We start from the raw sequence: 17,996 nt of genomic DNA, 5'->3' as shown, positions 1-17,996 counted from the left end.
AGTCTGCTCTCTCCCTCGAAGCCCCCCCCCTGCGACGTGGGCCTCCACGGCGTCGGAACCCCTCAAACCTCAGCTATCCCCCGCTGACCCCCTGTGAGGACTTTGCTGTCACAGGGGAACTATGGAACTGCCAGTCTGCCACTCGGAAGGCTGACTTCATCCCTGCGTATGCCTCCCTCCCTACAATTCCTTGCCCTCACAGAGACCTGGATCACACCTGACAACACCGCCACTCCCGCTGCCCTCTCATCCTCCTTCTCCTTCTCGCACACTCCCCGGCCTTCCGGCCGTGGCGGTGGTACTGGTCTTTTAATTTCCCCCTCACGGAAATTCTCTGTTCTCCCCCTCTCAGACCTGTCCATGTCCACTTTTGAATTCCATTCTGTTGCAGTATCCTACCCTACTAACCTTTTCATTGCAGTCATCTACCGTCCTCCAGGGCCCCTGGGAAACTTCCTTGATGAGCTAGACACCCTTCTCAGCTCCTTCCCTGAGGATGGCACCCCACTGATTCTCCTTGGAGACTTCAACATCCACCTAGAAGCCTCCCAGTCTGCTGCCTTCCTACCGCTAATCCACTCCTTCGGCCTCTCCCTGCAACACTCTCCTCCAACCCACAAGGCGGGCAATGTCCTAGACCTTGTCTTTGTGAGGAACTGCTCATGCTCCGATTTCACGGTTACCCCTCTGCATACATCTGATCACCACTTCATCTCATTCTCCCTCCCTCTTCCTCCCCATCCTCCTCCCCCTCCTCCCACCCACACTTCCTCAGCCCGCCGTAACCTCCGCTCCCTCTCACCCTCTTCCTTTGCCAGCACCGTCACCGCCTCACTCCCCCCTCTCGAATCCTTCTCCAAACTCCCAGCTGACTCTGCATCTGCCACCCTCCTTTCATCTCTCTCCTCCGCCTTTGACTCTCTCTATCCCCCTGTCTCAAAGCCACCTCGCACATCCCCTCCCAGTCCTTGGATATCTGACACCCTCCGTACCTCCAGGGCCAGCCTCCGTGCAGCGGAGAGGAAGTGGGGGAAATCCAGAGACGCTTCAGACCTCATGACTTACCAGTCTCTCCTGGCGGCATTCTCTTCCGATGTCACTGCTGCCAAAGCAAAATACTATCAAACACAAATTCAGAACTCCGCTTCTAACCCCCGGAAACTTTTCTCAATTTTCTCCTCTCTCCTCAACGCACCACCTCCTCCTCCTCAGTCCTCCTTCGCTGCTGATGACTTTGCTGATTTCTTCGATGAGAAGGTCACAGTCATCCGCAGATCCTTTACAACCACCGCCCCCCTCACTGTGCCCTTCCCCCCCCTCTAGGCCCATCCCTTCCTTTTCCACTTTCTCCCCCCTTACAGACTCTGATGTTTCTCAACTCCTGCTCTGCCACCGCCCTACAACCTGTGCCCATGACCCTATCCCCTCTTCTCTTCTCCAAACTATCACACCTGACATTCTCCCATTTGTCACCTCCCTTGTCAACTCCTCCCTGTCTTCCGGCTGTTTTCCGGCATCCTCCAAGAGGGCCCACATCACTCCGCTGCTAAAAAAGCCTACCCTGGATCCCTCCATCATCCAGAACTACCGCCCGGTATCTCTTCTTCCTTTCCTTTCTAAAACTATAGAACGAGCTGCTTCTACTCAACTTTCTGCCTTCTTTTCTAACAACAACCTGCTAGACCCCCATCAGTCTGGCTTCAGATCGGGCCACTCGACAGAGACTGCGCTCCTCTCCGTCAGTGAGTCACTCCATGCCGCACGAGCAGCCTCCCTCTCCTCTGTCCTCATTCTTCTAGATCTCTCTGCTGCCTTCGACACTGTGGATCACTCCATCCTCCTGTCAGCCCTGTCAGCAATGGGCATCTGTGGCACAGCCCTGGACTGGATTGAGTCCTACCTCTCTGGTCGCTCCTTCCAGGTTGCCTGGGCTGGTTCGGTATCGACACCTCGGCCCCTCGCCGCAGGAGTTCCCCAGGGCTCAGTCCTTGGCCCGCTTCTTTTTTCTCTTTACACTCGCTCCCTTGGCCCTGTGATCACTGCACATGGGCTATCCTACCACTGCTACACGGACGATACCCAACTCTTTGTCTCGTTCCCGCCGTCTGATACGCAGGTTTCAGCCCGTATCTCTGCTTGCCTGAGGGACATCCAGAGCTGGATGGACAACCACCATCTAAAGCTCAACCCAGGTAAAACTGAAATGATATTCATCCCTGCTAATGCCTCTCCCCATCTGGATCTCTCCATTTCCCTCGGGGATACCACACTCACGCCGTCACCCAGTGCAAGGAACCTCGGCGTGATGATGGACAGCAGACTGTCCCTTTCCGAGAACATTGCGGCGGTGACCCGGTCTTGCAGGTTCTTCCTATACAACATACGGAGAATCCGCCCCTTTCTCACCCCCTACTCGACCCAGCTCCTGGTCCAAGCGATGGTTCTGTCCCGCCTGGACTACTGCAATTCCCTCTTGGCTGGCCTCCCAGCGTCCGCCATCAGACCCCTCCAACTCATCCAGAATGCAGCAGCTCGTCTGGTCTTCAACCTTCCCAAATACTCACACGTCACCCCCCTGCTTACTTCCCTCCACTGGCTGCCTGTCATGGCTCGCATCAAATTCAAAACATTGGTGCTAGCCTTCCAAGCAGTTAAAGGGTCTTCCCCAGCTTATCTGCAAAAAATCATCAGACCCTACACCCCTGCCAGACCTCTTCATTCAGCCTCCACAGGCCGCTTGGCACCTCCCCCTCTCAGAACCTCCACCTCACGCTCACGACTACTGCCTGTTCTGGCTCCACGGTGGTGGAACGAACTCCCCGTTGAGGTCAGAACTATAGAATCTCTCCCCACCTTCAAGCGCAAGCTGAAGACACCTCTTCAAGCAGCACCTCTCCCCATCCCTCCCTACCTCCCTGTGAACCTTAATTGTTGTCTCTGTGACTTGCTTTGTGTATCGGTATTTTTAGTTGGCTAGGTAAGCAGTGTTTGGATAGTTTTGCTCTTGTTTGTTTGTTCAAAAAAAAAAAAAAAAAAAAAAAAAAATGGCCCTTGTCCTTATTTTTGTTGTACAGGTAGCAGTTTAAATTGTACTTCCCTCTAGGGTCTTTCAGCGAACTTATCCCTGGTTATGGGTATGCACTTTGTTGTACGTCGCTCTGGATGAGAGCCATAAGAGTCTGCCAAATGCCAATAATGTAATGTAATGCAGGGTTGCCAGTTCGATCCCCCGCCCGGGCTGTATCGAAGTGTCCCCGAGCAAGACACCTAACCCCAAAATGCTCCTGACGAGCTGTTCGGCGCCTTGCATGGCAGCCAATCACCGTCGGTGTGTGAGTGTGTGTATGAATGGGTGAATGAGAAGCATCAATTGTACAGCGCTTTGGATAAAGGCATTACCCTTGACCAAATATTGATCATTAAGTCAAGTCTTGTGATGAACAAATTAGATATAATTTGCTTTTTGTACCATGTTTCACTCTTCAAACAGTTCAGTTTAAATTGGTTCTATCAATTTGAATGACTGATTTATACATATGGGAGCAAGATACTGATTTGATGGGTATTTTTCCATAATTCACATCAGTGGCTCACTTCACTGTCCTTATCTAAATATTTTTTCTTTCTGCAGCCACCACGACTGCACCACCACGTATGTACTGATTCATTATAGTTTGAGACAAATGTTTCACTCACAACTGCTTGTTGCCTGTTTTCTCTTGGTTTAGCTTGGCATGTAACATTCTTGCCCAGATTTTTTTATTTTTTGTGCTGTTCCTGTTACAGAATTTCAGCTGCCGATGTCCTTTCGCATTACTAACCAGAACTTTGACGGTCGTTTGTCTAATACTTCTTCTCAACAATATACTCAATTGGAAAGAGTTATCAGAAATGCTGTGAGTATGAGTTTTTACATTTTTACGTTTTTAGTTTCATTTTTAAACAATGTGAAAAACTGAAGGATATTCTGTTGCTGTGTAGTTGAATGACCCACATATCTGAGCGTGCAATGCATATTAGCTGGCCAGCTAGCTGTACATTTTAGTGATCGGTAAATAGCTTTGAACTGTATAATAAATAGATAGTTACTTATTGCTAAATCTAGTCAGTTTCCTGATGATGCAGTTAAGGGATATCACTAGCGCTGCATTTGTTTAAAATTGTTGATTGAGGATCTTTATCATCTTGAGGCTGTTTTCACTTTTCATGTTTGTTTTAACACCTTTGTATTTTGATAATCAGATCTGATGGTTATCAACATTACTATTTCATACAGATTGATGAAGAGTACAAGGCGAACATTGACGGATATGTCGAAGTATCAAGCATTCGCTTTTCGTAAGTATGGGGAACTTAATTTTGACAAGGTGTCAAAATCATGGGCGATACATTTAACACCCATTTGCTAATCTACCTCTGGTAGATCAAATTTAACAATGAATGGGTCTTATATTTTTAGTAAAAATGGGATTTATATAAGGAACCTACTCTAATCAAGGAAAAATCACAAATTAATCATGTTTATCTGTGAGAAATGGTAGTGTACATCTTGGTGTAAATGCCAGGAGATAAAAGCTGAAATTCTGAACTATTGTCTCGCGTTCATCTCTTTATCTCAACCCAAAATGTATGTATATATGTATAAGTGTATTGCAAAATCAAAGGAATTGGCCTTGCTTTTCCAATACCTTTGGAGGCGAGTGTATTTCCCCGTCTGTTTCATTTGTTCAGTGCCAGAATGTGCTCCTGCCGTTCTCTCCAGCGTTGTCTCTGTCTGATCTGTTCGTGTACTGACCCGTTTTGTTTTCGGCCACCAACTTTTGGATTCCCCTTTTGTTCGTGTTTGACCCGCTGTTTTGGACTTAGATTTGTGGACCAGTTTGTGTCTTTGGAATTTGTTTCTGTTCATCTACCTGTTTGGACTGCTATATCGTTATTGACCTTCTGCCTATGCCCAACATTTCAAATTTCCTTTGCTGTATCTGTCTGCCTGCCTACCCCTGCTTGGATTATCGATTACAAACTGTCTTATCTTCCACACACCTGTTTGCCTGCAATCGACCTTCGCCTGTTTTACCTGCCCGAGAGTTAATAAAGACTTCCCATCTGAGAGTGCCAAGCACTAGCCTATGATCTTACCACACAGGAGCATATCACAAAGGACTTGCAGGAACTGGATCCTTCTGACAATTCTACACTGATCATTCTTGTATAAAGAACACTGCAGAGTGGACCAGTGCATCGCTGCCCTGGTGTCACTAAACCTTTCTGCAGGTCCTTTGCACCGATAGCTGGGATTTGCTGTACAACCCAAAACCAGAGTGAGAGCCGTTCTCGCAGAGATATTTCTCCAGATCTGTGATCGGTGCGCTCAAACTCCCATGCTAGGAGGCCAGCGTGTTCCCTCCCCCAAGGTCCTAGGAGCACTGCTGCAGGCTCCCTTTCAGCCAGTGCCATCCTGTTATGACATCTGCTCGGAGAATGGAGAATTGTAGGATGTCCATGGAGACCCCTGTATATTCCTCCCAGATGATGCAGGGGTAGTGCTTCGTCGTGACTCTCAAGATACTTTCAGACTCCCATTTTCCAACAGTCCAAGGAGCTACAAGCATTTGCCTGCCGTGAGCAAGATGGTGGAGTTGATCTACAACTCTCGCTGCTCTGTGCCTAAGCATTTGCATTCTACTGTTTTTACGTTTCTGCCCTATTAGATACTGCAATTACATTTTTTGGTTTCCCAGAGTTGGCCAATGATTTTACAAAAATTTGAAACTACAAAAATGAGCAATAAAGCATTTCAATATCAATTCAATGCAGTATATGCAATTCTCTTAAAGGTGTGCATAACATTCTTGAGATGTCATTTTCATTCACTCAAACCACACACTGTGTTCAATTTTTGTTTTATTAACAGGAATGGCAGCGTGGTCACAACTTATACAGTGGGGACAAACAAAATTAATTCCATGGACATTGAAAATGCAAACCAAGCACTTGGAAAAACACTTGCGCCAAACTATGCTATTGATCCCAAGTCCTTTCAAGCAAATCCCTTCACAAGTATGCTCGAAAATGCTCTATTTTCACATTCATAATGCTTAGATGTTTATTTTTCTTAACTCTGAATGTTCTAATGTTTCAAGCACATTTTGTTCTTAATAACTGTGTGTAAGTTAAGCATCAGTCATATAATTCCCACTGAGTCAACGATATTGGTGAGTTGCAGTTTATTTATAGCCGATGTTCCTGCTGAAGCTAAAGCAGACTTAAAACACAATGAAAAAGCAGCTGTAGCCATATAGGCCTAATTGATATTCTGGATCGTCAAAAAATATATTGTCAATGTTCATTATGCTGACAGTTAGACAACAGATGAGAATATGAATGCTTTGTGATTATAATGTTAATACTTTAACATTATTAATGTGTCAATGTTTTATTGTTCAGTATACGCCTGTCCTTAAGACAGTATTATGTACTTGTACAAGCATATGTATGTGAAATTAACATGATTGTCTTTTCTCTTTAGAAGACACATTTGAGGGTTTTGATGTCCTGTATTCCGGAGATGACAGCATGACTTTACGCTGTAATCCAAAAAATGTAAATCTGAGGAATTCTGTTATAACCTGGTTTGCGAACGAAAATAGTCTTGCAAATAATGCAAAGTATGAAATCCAGAGTGATAAATTAAGTCTCAGAGTAAATAACCTTATTCAATCTGACAGTGGTAAGTAATTCGGATGTATATCCATCAGAGTTTAACTGAAACAATTATTATTCCACAGCATTCTTACTTGACCTAAATTGCGACTGCTTTCCAACCCAGTGATAAAAAAAAAAAAAACTATTGTTGTACCCTGACTTAATTTCACCAGTCAGTTGGTTGGAGGGGTGGGTTGCCAAGGACTCAATTCTCTCCATATATTATTACCTAGGAGTCATGATCTGCAAAACCCACTTTTTACTACTAGAGGGCCATTAGGCCATTTCCATTAAAGGCCATTTCCTTTCCTATGAATGTCTAGTATATAACTTTTTTAAATTTACACATAACTTTAGATGCCGTCAATTGGGTTTAAATTTATTTATTTCCACAGCAAAGTACGAATGCTCTGTGAAAGATGGCATTCTGATGTTTATCCAGAGCCAGTCCATTCCAGTGCAGCCTGCTCCAAGATTTTTTGTGGAGAGAGAAGTCATCAGAAGTCAAAGTGACAAGGTCACATTCAATTGCTGTGGAGAGGCACTTGACTTCCGCCTACAGTGGAAACCAGAAAGTGGTGTTACACTGGAAGAACAACGTAATTACCAGTTCATTTTCTTTTCTAATGTAATTGTGCTGTTTATGTTGTGTTTGTTGTTGCTCAAATTATGCATTTCGTTAATATCTTAAGTCATTCACACTATTTATACAGTACTTGTCTGCATATTTTTAGGCATATTAATCTGGTATTAACCTATGCATGGGATTACTATTGGTGTTCTATGGTTAATGTGGCCATGGAAAAATGAGAATTCCAACTGATTAGCTTGATTCGGCCACCAATATTAAAAACAAGATGGAAAAGTAGAAACATAATGTTTGATTCAGTGTTCATGCATACAGTTGCCTCGAGAATCATTGGCACCCTTAATACAAATTGAGAAACAACATGACTAAAATCTTTGGTACCCATAACACTTATTGTAAATAGAATCAAACAAAGTGAAATTGGCAATTTTATTTAATTTACTTCATCGTAAATGAAATTTTGTAATTCTCAATCTTAAAAAGAACTATATTGCATCATTCCGTCACTTCCTGTGATTTTTTTGTTGAATTTGAGTATGAACAAATTCAACAAAATACCAGAGAATCTTGTTGCTTCCGTTAGGAAGCTGAGTCTTGATCATAAGTAGATTCCAAGCGCAAATCCTGTTCTGCATGGAGGAACGGCAAAAAAAAACAAAAAACCCTGAAATGTGTTGTCTAACCTGATCACAAATCTTTGGAAAAGACTCAAGGCTGTCATCTTTGCCTGGGTATTAAAGTATTAAAGTATTACACCAGGGGTGCCAATCATTGTGGAGCCTGATTTGGGGGGAAATAATTTTTTATTTAATGTAAAACTTTGGTTGATCCCACTGAATCATTAATAAAGCGTATAGCTTTATAAAACTAGACTTCAATAACTTTTTTTGTTTGCAGCACCTTTTTTGATATGTATCAATAATTATGGAGCACACTGCATAAATCACCACCTTCTGAATCTAATCTGTCTATTCTATTATAATGGATGTAATTATACAATTTTTACAAAAGTTATAAATGATGATGTTTCACATCAAAACAATCTGGCTAGTTATGTGTTAGACTGAAATTAGTTAAATGTTTTTAAACACGTTTTTTTCCCCCAGCAGCATTCCCGGAAGATTTGAAGTGCATTCAAATTGACATAATGAGAAATGGAGAGGAGACCCGGAAGTTTAATTGCAATATGACATTCAGAGGTACTACATTTGTAAAGGAAGCTACCGTGCACTTTTTAAATAAAGGTCAGTGTTCATGGGATTCACCTGAAGATTTGAAGTGTAGTTACTGAAAATAATACAATTATATGCTCAAATAATTTCCACTGGCAAATGGTTACATATAATCATGCTACGGTAATCAATTCTGATATACTGTATAAACATACTCCTCTCACACTTAATTACTGCTTCTTATCTTTTTGCTGGATTAATTCAAGAATATATGGGCTTGGTTAATGAACAGAATGCCTTAACCAGTTCAAGTCTGGCTGTGTAGAAATCTCATGTGAAAACTGATCTTTTTCATAATTTCCTCCAGATGAGAATTTTTCTTGTAATGACCCATATGGCCCTGGGAAAGAAAATGACGAGGTTTCTATAGGCTGCACAATGGCCATAAATGGCAGCCAGACATACCGATGTGAGAATGCCACATGGATATTTGTGAGCAGCAATTGCCTCTTACCTGAAATTAAGGAGCTAGAAATAGAATCAAAGGTAATATCCATTCCTCATAATAAGGTTACTTCTAACTTCATTTGTTACAGATTTGGATACTCCCCTATTGCAAAATGGGTACAACACTGCTGTTTAAATATTTAATACAGTAATTGTTTATTTTGAGTCTGTCTCAAATATGTATTCCCTTCAAAATATTTTGTTGAAGTAAGCTACTTTTGCTGATGAATTAGGAAAAATACAGACCTGTCACTAGGCTAATACACATTGCAATTACAGGCTTGTGCCTGTAGCAGTACGACCAGTACGGCTGCTACATTGGGTAACATTGTAAGTAATGTGTATTGGCAACATTGCAGTAAAAAGGCAACGGAAAGGGACACAGGACAACCAATTCTGATAACACTTTGGAAAACTTGAATTCATGTTCATGAAATGTTTTTCAGTTATGTTGCCTGTGAATATACTGTAGGCCAAATCATGTGATTTTGGTCTAGCTCACGTAAGTGAATAAGGACATATTTTTACTGATATATAATTATGTCAAGTTTCATGCTGAACATAGTACGTTTGGAGGATTTAACATCAGTGATCTAAAACATGTCCGCTGTTTTAACCATGTTCTAGCCCGTTTCTACTTACATGTACATCTAGTAGTCATAAACAAAGACTAAGACGGTCAATAGTTATGAAATTGTTATTTTACAAACTGCTCACTTCTTTTTCTTAATACGTTAAAAGTAATCATACAATGGATAGGTCCGGTCAATTGTCTCAATTAGTCAGTTTGCCTTCAGCCAAATCTACTTGTAACCAAAATTAACCTAACATTATCATAATTTTGCCATTAGTAGCCCACCAAATTAAAACAAAATGAGTGATTTTAAAGTGTTCTTTGACCTTCTCCGGGATAATATCCATGATATACCATGGGTTCTCGATCCATAACGCTTAATCATTGGTCTGCATGTGTGCCACCTGTGGTACTCAACCAAATCTGCTGCAAAATTGACATTTACATTTGTTTGGCTCTACCCACATTGGTCCAGATAAATTGGCTCCCTGGAAAAAAATAACATGAAGCTCGAAGAAGCAAATGCAATATTTAAATGTGTGTATTTACACATGATTACATTCATATTGAACCCAAAAGTCATGAAAAATAAAGTTCCACCTCGGAAACAAGTTCCTCCCTACAAATGCCATTGTAATTTGTGAGAGGTTTAGGAACTTTTCCCCCAAAAAGGTTAAAAGTAAAATAATCAACAATAAAAAAGGTACAAAGTTGTGACGGAATCCACTGAAATTTGATATTTAATTTTGCCATCTTTTGCTTGCCTTTTTTTTTTTTTTTTTTTTTTTTTCTAATGTGCAGAGTTTGGATCTAGAAAACATTGTTGTTTTTGTATCGAGAGTCCGTAATGTCACCGAGACATTCGAAGCTGATGTAGTCATTTCAACTGCAAATATTTTAACCGTTGTGGACATACTGACAGCTGTTCTGGATGTTATAAATGGTACGGAAGTCAACGACACTGTGATTGTGGTATGTAACACACTTATCTTCCTAACTGACATGTTTATGCATATTACAATTCTTGCATTGCCTCATATTTATCTTCTTTCCGTATTCTTATCTTTTTATATTGCTATACCCACTGTAATGGTCATGCATCATTACAACTTCAATATAATTTGTTATAGTTTTTTATTTTTTATTTTGGATCTCCATATTATTGGAGCTTGATGTTTAATTTGGAGATGGAAACCACAGCACTTGATGGACTGCTCCCATCATGCACTGCAAGCCCTCTCCATAGAAAATGAATGGAATGCATTGCTTACATGATTTGTACAACAGGTCGGGATCATACATTTTTTTCACAAATTTTGTTCCTACCAAAAATTCTTAATATGAGAAAATAGGTGAATGTGCCCAGTTTTCTCAAATCACTCGTATGGGCAATTTAAGAATATATCTGTTCATATGAGTGGTTCTTGCATGAGGCTCAATGACTCATCAATGACAAACATCAAAATCACACAGAAATGCTAAAGTGAAAACAATCCATGTTCTGCAATAGTATCTCAGTCTTCAAGTAAAAATTTAGTTTCTTAAAAATGTTTTAAAATCTAGCAATATAAGATCTTAGTTTTAAAGGGTTTACACATAAAATGACAAGTAGTAGTCAGTAGTAGACGGTAGTCTCCCAGCCTCACATAACTCTTGCATCAAAACTTTGAAGCCATTTTTCCTCAAAAACATGGTTTTGTGGCACTCTAAATGACACAATTCCCTTGATATCTGTGGAGAGATAATTTAACAATTTGGTATTGTTTAGAAGTGTACATTCTCCTCTTTCGATTAGTTTCTAAAACTCAAAATACGTTTTTGGGTCAACACAACTGATTTTGATAGAGTAGGTGACATATTTGGAAATATCAATGTGGTGAAAAAAAGATGTGATTTTCATCTTGATAATGTTATAAAACAAACATGCTCAGTCATGACTATGGTACACTGGCAACCTGTGCCTGTGTTCACTTCTGCTCAATACCTTGCTTGTCTAATTGTATTTGTTATTCTAAAAACTCTTTGAGCAGCTTCTTGCATGGCCTTTTTTTGTACTTTATCTGAAAAGCATGTGTCCAATACACTGAACTCAAATGCTCTATGATTCAATCAAAGGAGGAGGGCTAGAGGAGATGTGTAGGGATTGGTTACTATAGCGGTGAGATGGGTTTGCGAGAGATTAGCCTTGATGGATAACCATTAAGCAAGTGGCTGGCTAGAATTTGGTAAGATTAATTAGCTGCATTATAAGCAAATTAAATTCAGTTTTGTATGTTAGCTGGCTGGCCATCAGAGCTGGGTTCCACTGCACAGAACTGCCGCTAAAAAATTTTGGTCGATTCTATCAGCTTATTTCCTCTCCTAGGCTTATGCCTAAATCCAAAAGACTCCTGGACTTTCACAAGACTTGAGATGTCTTATATAAATAAAAGAGACAATGAATTGATGCATTTGTGAGTATACATGTCACAGAACTATGTTTCTCCCAGGCAGGCTAGAGCAGACTGATATACACTGGTGTTAGCAGCAGTGGCTAGCCTTGGTTAACTATAGGCTAGCTACTAACTATAACGAAATGCAAACACGAGTAAAATATAGTTAAATAGTAAGCTAAATGGCTTGTGTGAAAAGCTAAAATGTTTTACAAATCATAGTTTGCAACAAGCTACCAAGAGATGGACATGGTGGTGTAGGCAGTTTGAGGATTGGACATGGACATTATTTGTGTGGAAACACAGGAGGGAAGCAAGGAAAGAAATCCTGCATAGTATGCCATTAAAGCTAACTAATTATCATGCATATTCAAGGTTGATGCACAGCTAGATCCTAATCCGAGCTTTCCTTTGTCATTTTCAGGATTTCCTGAGTACTGTGAATGTTTTAGTTGGAAACAATACAGAAGGAACCTGGGGACTGTTAAATGAAGACGACGACACCAACAACACTAGTTCTCAATTACTGGCATCAGTAGAGGGAATCGTACAAGCCATTGAAAACACAACCATTAATCTTACAAGATCCAATATTGAGCTAAACAAAGAAGTATTCTCTGGTAACTTCATCATGACCTTTAGTTCAACTGACAATATAAATGTTTTCGAATCAATGCCTCGCTTCCAAACTGCAATTACCACTGTACTCTTTCGCACCCTGCACTTCGTTTTACCAGCACGGAGCCTTACCAGTCCGAATAACACAATTAACGGAGCCGTCATATTAGCCTACACGAACAGCACAGTTACTAACGTCACTTTGACGTTCAATATAAGAAACACAACACTGGCCAATCCTCAGTGTGTCTTTTGGAACTTCAGTGAAACAGCATGGGACTCGTCAGGGTGCGAGGTGGAAACGGACGGGAATGAGACCATAACGTGTTTCTGTAACCACCTGACCTCTTTCTCCATTCTGATGTCACCTTCCATCCCTGAAGCAATCCGACTCGTTTTGGATTTCATCACCTACATTGGAGTAGGCATATCATTGGGCAGCCTGGTCCTGTGCCTTATCATTGAAGGCATTGTGTGGACTGTCGTCACCAGAAACGACATATCCTACATGCGGCATGTTACCATCGTCAACATCGCTGTGTCCCTGCTTATTGCAAACATATGGTTTATCATCGGGGCGGCCATATCAGATATTGACGAGGAGACGCCAGTCGGCCCCTGCAGTGCTGCGACCTTTTTCATCCACTTCTTTTACCTGGCCTTGTTCTTCTGGATGTTGATTTCAGGCCTGCTGCTCTTTTACCACATGGTTATGGTCTTCGCCCATATGTCCAAGAGGACCATGATGGCCATCAGCTTCTCAGTAGGCTATGGCGCCCCCCTCATCATCGCTGTCGTCACGGTTGCAGTCACGGCACCGCAGAACGGATACTTCCGGCAAAACGACGCCTGCTGGCTCAACTGGTTCCAGACAAAGGCCCTCCTTGCTTTTGTGATTCCTGCCCTGGCCATAGTGGTCATAAATTTCCTCATCCTGATTGTGGTACTGTATAAATTGTTGAGGAGGGGAGTGGGAGAGAACCAGTCAGATGAGAGAAATGCCTTGGTGGTCATCGCAAGGTGTGTCGCTCTCCTCACCCCTTTCTTTGGACTCACGTGGGGATTCGGAATAGGAGTCATGCTCGCACCGGAAAGCATTGGCCTTCACGTTGTGTTCGCCGTTCTTAATTCATTACAGGTACTCATAAATGTTTATGCATTGCAGTTTTTATGCAAGTGTTTTTACATTACAACAATATTGATGCTAAAATGTAAATCTCATGCTCACTAAAGCTTTGTGTTTTTCTGTGAAGGGTTTCTTTGTTTTAGTGTTTGGGACACTGTTAGACAGCAGGGTAAGTTCTGAAGTTTTAATATTAGTTGTATTGTATGCTAATTTATTGCTGTTAACCATTAGCTGTTGAAAAAATGGTTCCAGGAGTAATTGCCTGCTGTTCATTTCCTACAGATACGAGCAGCATTAGCAGGGAGGTTCTCCTTTTTAAACACAAGCTCCAACCGCTCCAACCGCACAAGGGTAAGTGCAGATGATTGCGTGTTCCGATCCACTTGCTGCAAGTTACTGCTCTGGAACAGTACATTTAAGGCAGGATTTTTTACTTTGAATATATTGTAAATATATGTGCTCAGTCATATCGATGATATGCCCTGGCAGTGTCTGTCTCTGGACACGTCTTGCTGAATCTCTTCTCCTCTGTATGTCAGGGTATGTGAGATGTGTTCGGGATGTTTCTGGCCGTGACACACTTTTCTGTGTGGGCAGCGGTGTCAGAGCCTCTGGGGTGGAATCAGGTTTTAGCAGAGCAATTGCAGCTGCGGCTATAGGGGGGCCGCTTCTGGCTAAGCCCCTGGCTGAGGTGCTTTACTAGGACCTGGAAGGTTGGTGGTTCAAGCCCCAGTCTATCCAAAATGAGATCAGTGTAGCTGTTGAGGGCCCTTGAGCAAGGCACATTGTTCCAGGGTGGATTGGCCCCTGCCTAGTCTAATTAACTCTGAAGTCGCCTTCGATAAAAGTGCAAAATAACTGTCATGAAATGTAGCTAGCTAGCAACAGCAATGGCGGAGGTGAGGAAGGCCAAGTCCAGCAACTGAAACAAGCTGAACGGGCTCATTTGAAAACCAGAGTGAACCTTATGTGTGAATTTATTTTCATCAATGGCTAGAGCTATGAAAAAAGGGAGCAGGGTTGAGGAGGAGGAGAAGTTTTTATTGTAGACAACAGCAAGGCTAAACATCCTGCATAGTATGCCTTTAAACATGATTATTTCTGTTGTAGACCACAAGTGGAGGTCCCTCTTCATCAAGTGGATTGGGTCTGTTTCGAAGGCATAGAAGAGGTAAACATACTTCAATGAAAACATCCTAAAGCATATACAAGTGTGAGATTATTTGTGTACATTATTTGAAAAACATTATGGTCAGTTTCTGTGGGTCTTAATTGTTCTTCCTTCAAAAACCCTTTTTAAGCTTTTATGCTTAAATGAAGCCCCTCAGTGAATTTAGACTCACAGTACAATTATAAGAGTTTCGTATAAGACCCAATTAACCCTTTTTTTCCAGATGCATACCATGTCTCGGAACCTGCAACCTCAAGCCAGTCAAATACCGCTTCTGAATCTTTCATGAACACTTAAGGCTTTTCAGCATGGCATGTAACACACTTATCATCTATGTTGTGATAATGACACAGTATACCCATCAGGACCATGGACATACAAATGGCTATATGTAAGGAATTTAGAGCACAGTACTTTGTGAGGATATTTTTTTATAGACACATAGGCTAAGTAATAGGCTTCCTGAAACCGTTTGGAACATCAATAAGAAGAGTGCAAACCCTACACCCTGATGTCCTTCAGTGTCTCCAAATCTATCCAAAACTGTTTTCACTCACAAAATTCACCTTTACATAATTTCCAAATTACTATATTTTCACCTGACAATCCTCCCACATTACTCCATGGGGGGACTGTCCCCTGCTTAGTCTAAACAACTGTAAGTCACTTTGGATAAAAGCATAAGCTAAAATAACATGTTAAAAGCCCCACATTGGACAATATTAAATAATCATATCAAATCAGGTTTTCTACTAATATCACATTCCTTTATTGCCTTCACATGCAATACATTATTGGGAAGAGAAAACAATTGTATCAATAAAATTATGATATCTTGTTTGAAGAAAATGGCACTGTTAAAAGTGACATACGCAATGTGTTAACAAGCCTCAGCGTTTTCTCCGGATGACTGCGATAATGGCCACTGTCAAAGCAACTGTGCCAGCAGCACCACCAATCAGCACCCCAAGGACGTTCCCTTCAATCCGCTGTTTCTCACAGATGGCACCCGTGTAGAAAGTGGCCTGACTCGATGCACATCTGCAGAAAACAAGATAATGCATTGTCAACTTTGTAGTATAATGCCTGTCCATAGCAGCAACAGAGGTGTACAATGCCCGATGAGATATCGATCCATGCTTGTGGCATCCCAACCCAAGTTAGCAATTCTCCTTCAACCATATGTTTGCAATCAATTTCTCCTCAGAAAAAGATTGTCCCATAGTTGATCCATAGGTTTGGACCCCACTACTACAGAATGTCCTGTTGTTGTGCACAGTAGTGTATTGTAAAGCTGACTTTGTCTGTAAATAGGACCCCGCCAAATCAAAAACTAGATCATGATAATGGCTGCAGCAGTGAAATGACCTCCACTTAAGAAAAAGACTTTTAGTAAGAATGTATATTTTGCATTTACACTTTACATTTATATTTTTGTTATTTGGCAGATGCTTTTAATCCAAAGCGATTTACAAGTGGCTTACGACTTACTTACAAATCCACAAATAGCAAAACACGCATGAAGAGCTGTTCTAAACGAAAAGACAATAGTCATCGTAAGTGCAATTTTGATTTTTATTTCCTCATTTATTGTATTAAGGTTAAAAATTGTATGTATTAAAATGCTGAACTGAGATGTATTGTTTGAGAAATGATAGCACTCGCGCACTATTGCACTGAGTGGGTTAATAGTGTGTTTAGACAGGTGGAGTTTGCTGACCTGCATGAAGCCCGCCCATTTTGCTCAACACACACCCCCCCGTTCAGACAGGGATTGGGTCGACACGGGTCGGCGATAACAGAGCGTGCCTCTCGCCATTTCGGGACCTCAGCGGGGTCCACCGGCCCGTCCTGGAGAGGACGGGCAGGTTTTGGCCTGACAGGAACCTCTGACTTCACCAGATGGCTCAGATCTGAAAGAATTCAGTCACACCAATATACAAATGGGTGTTTCAATTAAAGACTGCATGTTTGTTTTAAGAACTTCAGGCGCTATTTAAGTACAATGATACCACAAATATCCACATCCATTGAATACTTGCGAAAATTATTGAAATGATAATATTTGTACATATTTATTCAGTGTAAAAATAAGGTGAGCTTTAAGTTAGCTCTGCTGATATTTCTACACTTTTGACACTTTTAGCTGGTTGACCAGTCTATAGTCAGCTAGTCCACCAATTTGACCACCAGCTTACTTTACCAGCTTTAACCAGCTTTGAGCAGCCAGAGGCCAGCTATGAACAGCAACAGACCAGCTATAAATGTTGAATATACAACTTAAACCAGCTTTGTATGCCAGCTGGTCTTTGCTTAGATTTTCAGCTGGGAATCAGCCTTTGCCAGAGCTTTTTGTCTCTTTTTAGCTCCGACAAAGGTCAATTTAGTGAAAGCCCAGCTTGTTCTTACAGTTAATAAATTATAGTGACTTCTTGCAACTGTATTCAGTGCACATGGACCTTGTAGTGATCATAGTTTTAACAGCATTTACCTTCAAAGTCAGAGGTTATAATAAGGTCATCATTCTTCAGGAAACTTCTCCTCATGAGCTGCTTGTGTGAAATAAATGTACTCCATCCTAATCCCGTCCCCCAGTAGCACTGGCAGGATTCAACCCACGTTCCTCCGGAACCTGGTTTTTCCCAATTCGGACTCAATTCTGGGAAACACCAGAAGTATGTATTGGCATTTCAGAAAGTACCCTTTTGAAAAAGTGCAGATAGATCAATAAAACATACATAAGTCACCATGTTCATGTCCTTGCAGCTCAATAGGCAATATAAGCAGCTGCTGCTGAAGGTCCCTCCAACCACCAGGGGGCCCACTACTTAAACAAATTTAAACAAATCTTGTTTAGGGCCCTGAAAGGCTAGGGCTGGTTCTGGATGTGGGTCCTGGGAAGGGGAAGGACCCACAGACTAGGACCCTGCCCCATCTGTAGAAGGCAGACCCACAGGGTGCTGCAGAATTTACCACAAATAAAAACTGGACATTCCAAATCAGAAGTGAAAGAAAACGACTGGGTTTAAATATTCCGGACGAGGAGAAGACTTACCCGTGGTGAAGCTCCCGCTGGCCGACATTCTAAGCCGCACATCCGGA

At 41.7% G+C, this 17,996-nt stretch overlaps 2 protein-coding genes across 2 annotated transcripts in view; one reads left to right on the top strand and one right to left on the bottom strand.

The window, feature by feature from the left end:
* Positions 1–7,203: 7,203 nt before the first annotated feature.
* Positions 7,204–16,397, top strand: LOC133128546 (adhesion G-protein coupled receptor F1-like). Its single transcript, XM_061242163.1, has 9 exons — positions 7,204–7,304; positions 8,404–8,538; positions 8,834–9,012; positions 10,349–10,519; positions 12,404–13,735; positions 13,851–13,892; positions 14,006–14,074; positions 14,834–14,894; positions 15,118–16,397. Exons 2-9 carry the CDS (start codon positions 8,442–8,444, stop codon positions 15,189–15,191), a joined length of 2,025 nt encoding a protein of 674 aa, XP_061098147.1. The 5' UTR covers positions 7,204–7,304; positions 8,404–8,441; the 3' UTR covers positions 15,192–16,397.
* The window catches only part of mep1a.2 (meprin A, alpha (PABA peptide hydrolase), tandem duplicate 2), an 8,259-nt gene continuing 5,960 nt past the window's right edge, over positions 15,698–17,996 (bottom strand). The window contains exons 11-14 of the mRNA XM_061241610.1: positions 17,950–17,996; positions 17,386–17,553; positions 16,615–16,807; positions 15,698–15,935 (exon numbers count right to left, since the gene is read on the bottom strand). The exon at positions 17,950–17,996 is cut by the window's right edge and continues 397 nt beyond it. Coding sequence (XP_061097594.1) covers positions 15,785–15,935; positions 16,615–16,807; positions 17,386–17,553; positions 17,950–17,996 — 559 coding nt within the window. The 3' untranslated portion in view covers positions 15,698–15,784. The remainder of the gene's footprint in view (positions 15,936–16,614; positions 16,808–17,385; positions 17,554–17,949) is intronic.

This window comes from Conger conger, chromosome 5, assembly GCF_963514075.1.
Source record: "Conger conger chromosome 5, fConCon1.1, whole genome shotgun sequence".
In the NCBI taxonomy this organism is placed as follows: Eukaryota; Metazoa; Chordata; class Actinopteri; order Anguilliformes; family Congridae; genus Conger; species Conger conger.
The sequence above is the reverse complement of the archived record's forward strand: the minus strand, read 5'-3'. Positions and strand labels throughout refer to the sequence as shown.

Coding starts and splice junctions, on each gene's coding strand:
- LOC133128546 (XM_061242163.1), top strand. CDS start 8,442: ATGAGAAATGGAGAGGAGACCCGGAAGTTTAATTGCAATATGACATTC. Junction 13,893..14,005: donor GGACACTGTTAGACAGCAGG/GTAAGTTCTGAA, acceptor CATTTCCTACAG/ATACGAGCAGCATTAGCAGG. Junction 14,895..15,117: donor GTTTCGAAGGCATAGAAGAG/GTAAACATACTT, acceptor CTTTTTTTCCAG/ATGCATACCATGTCTCGGAA.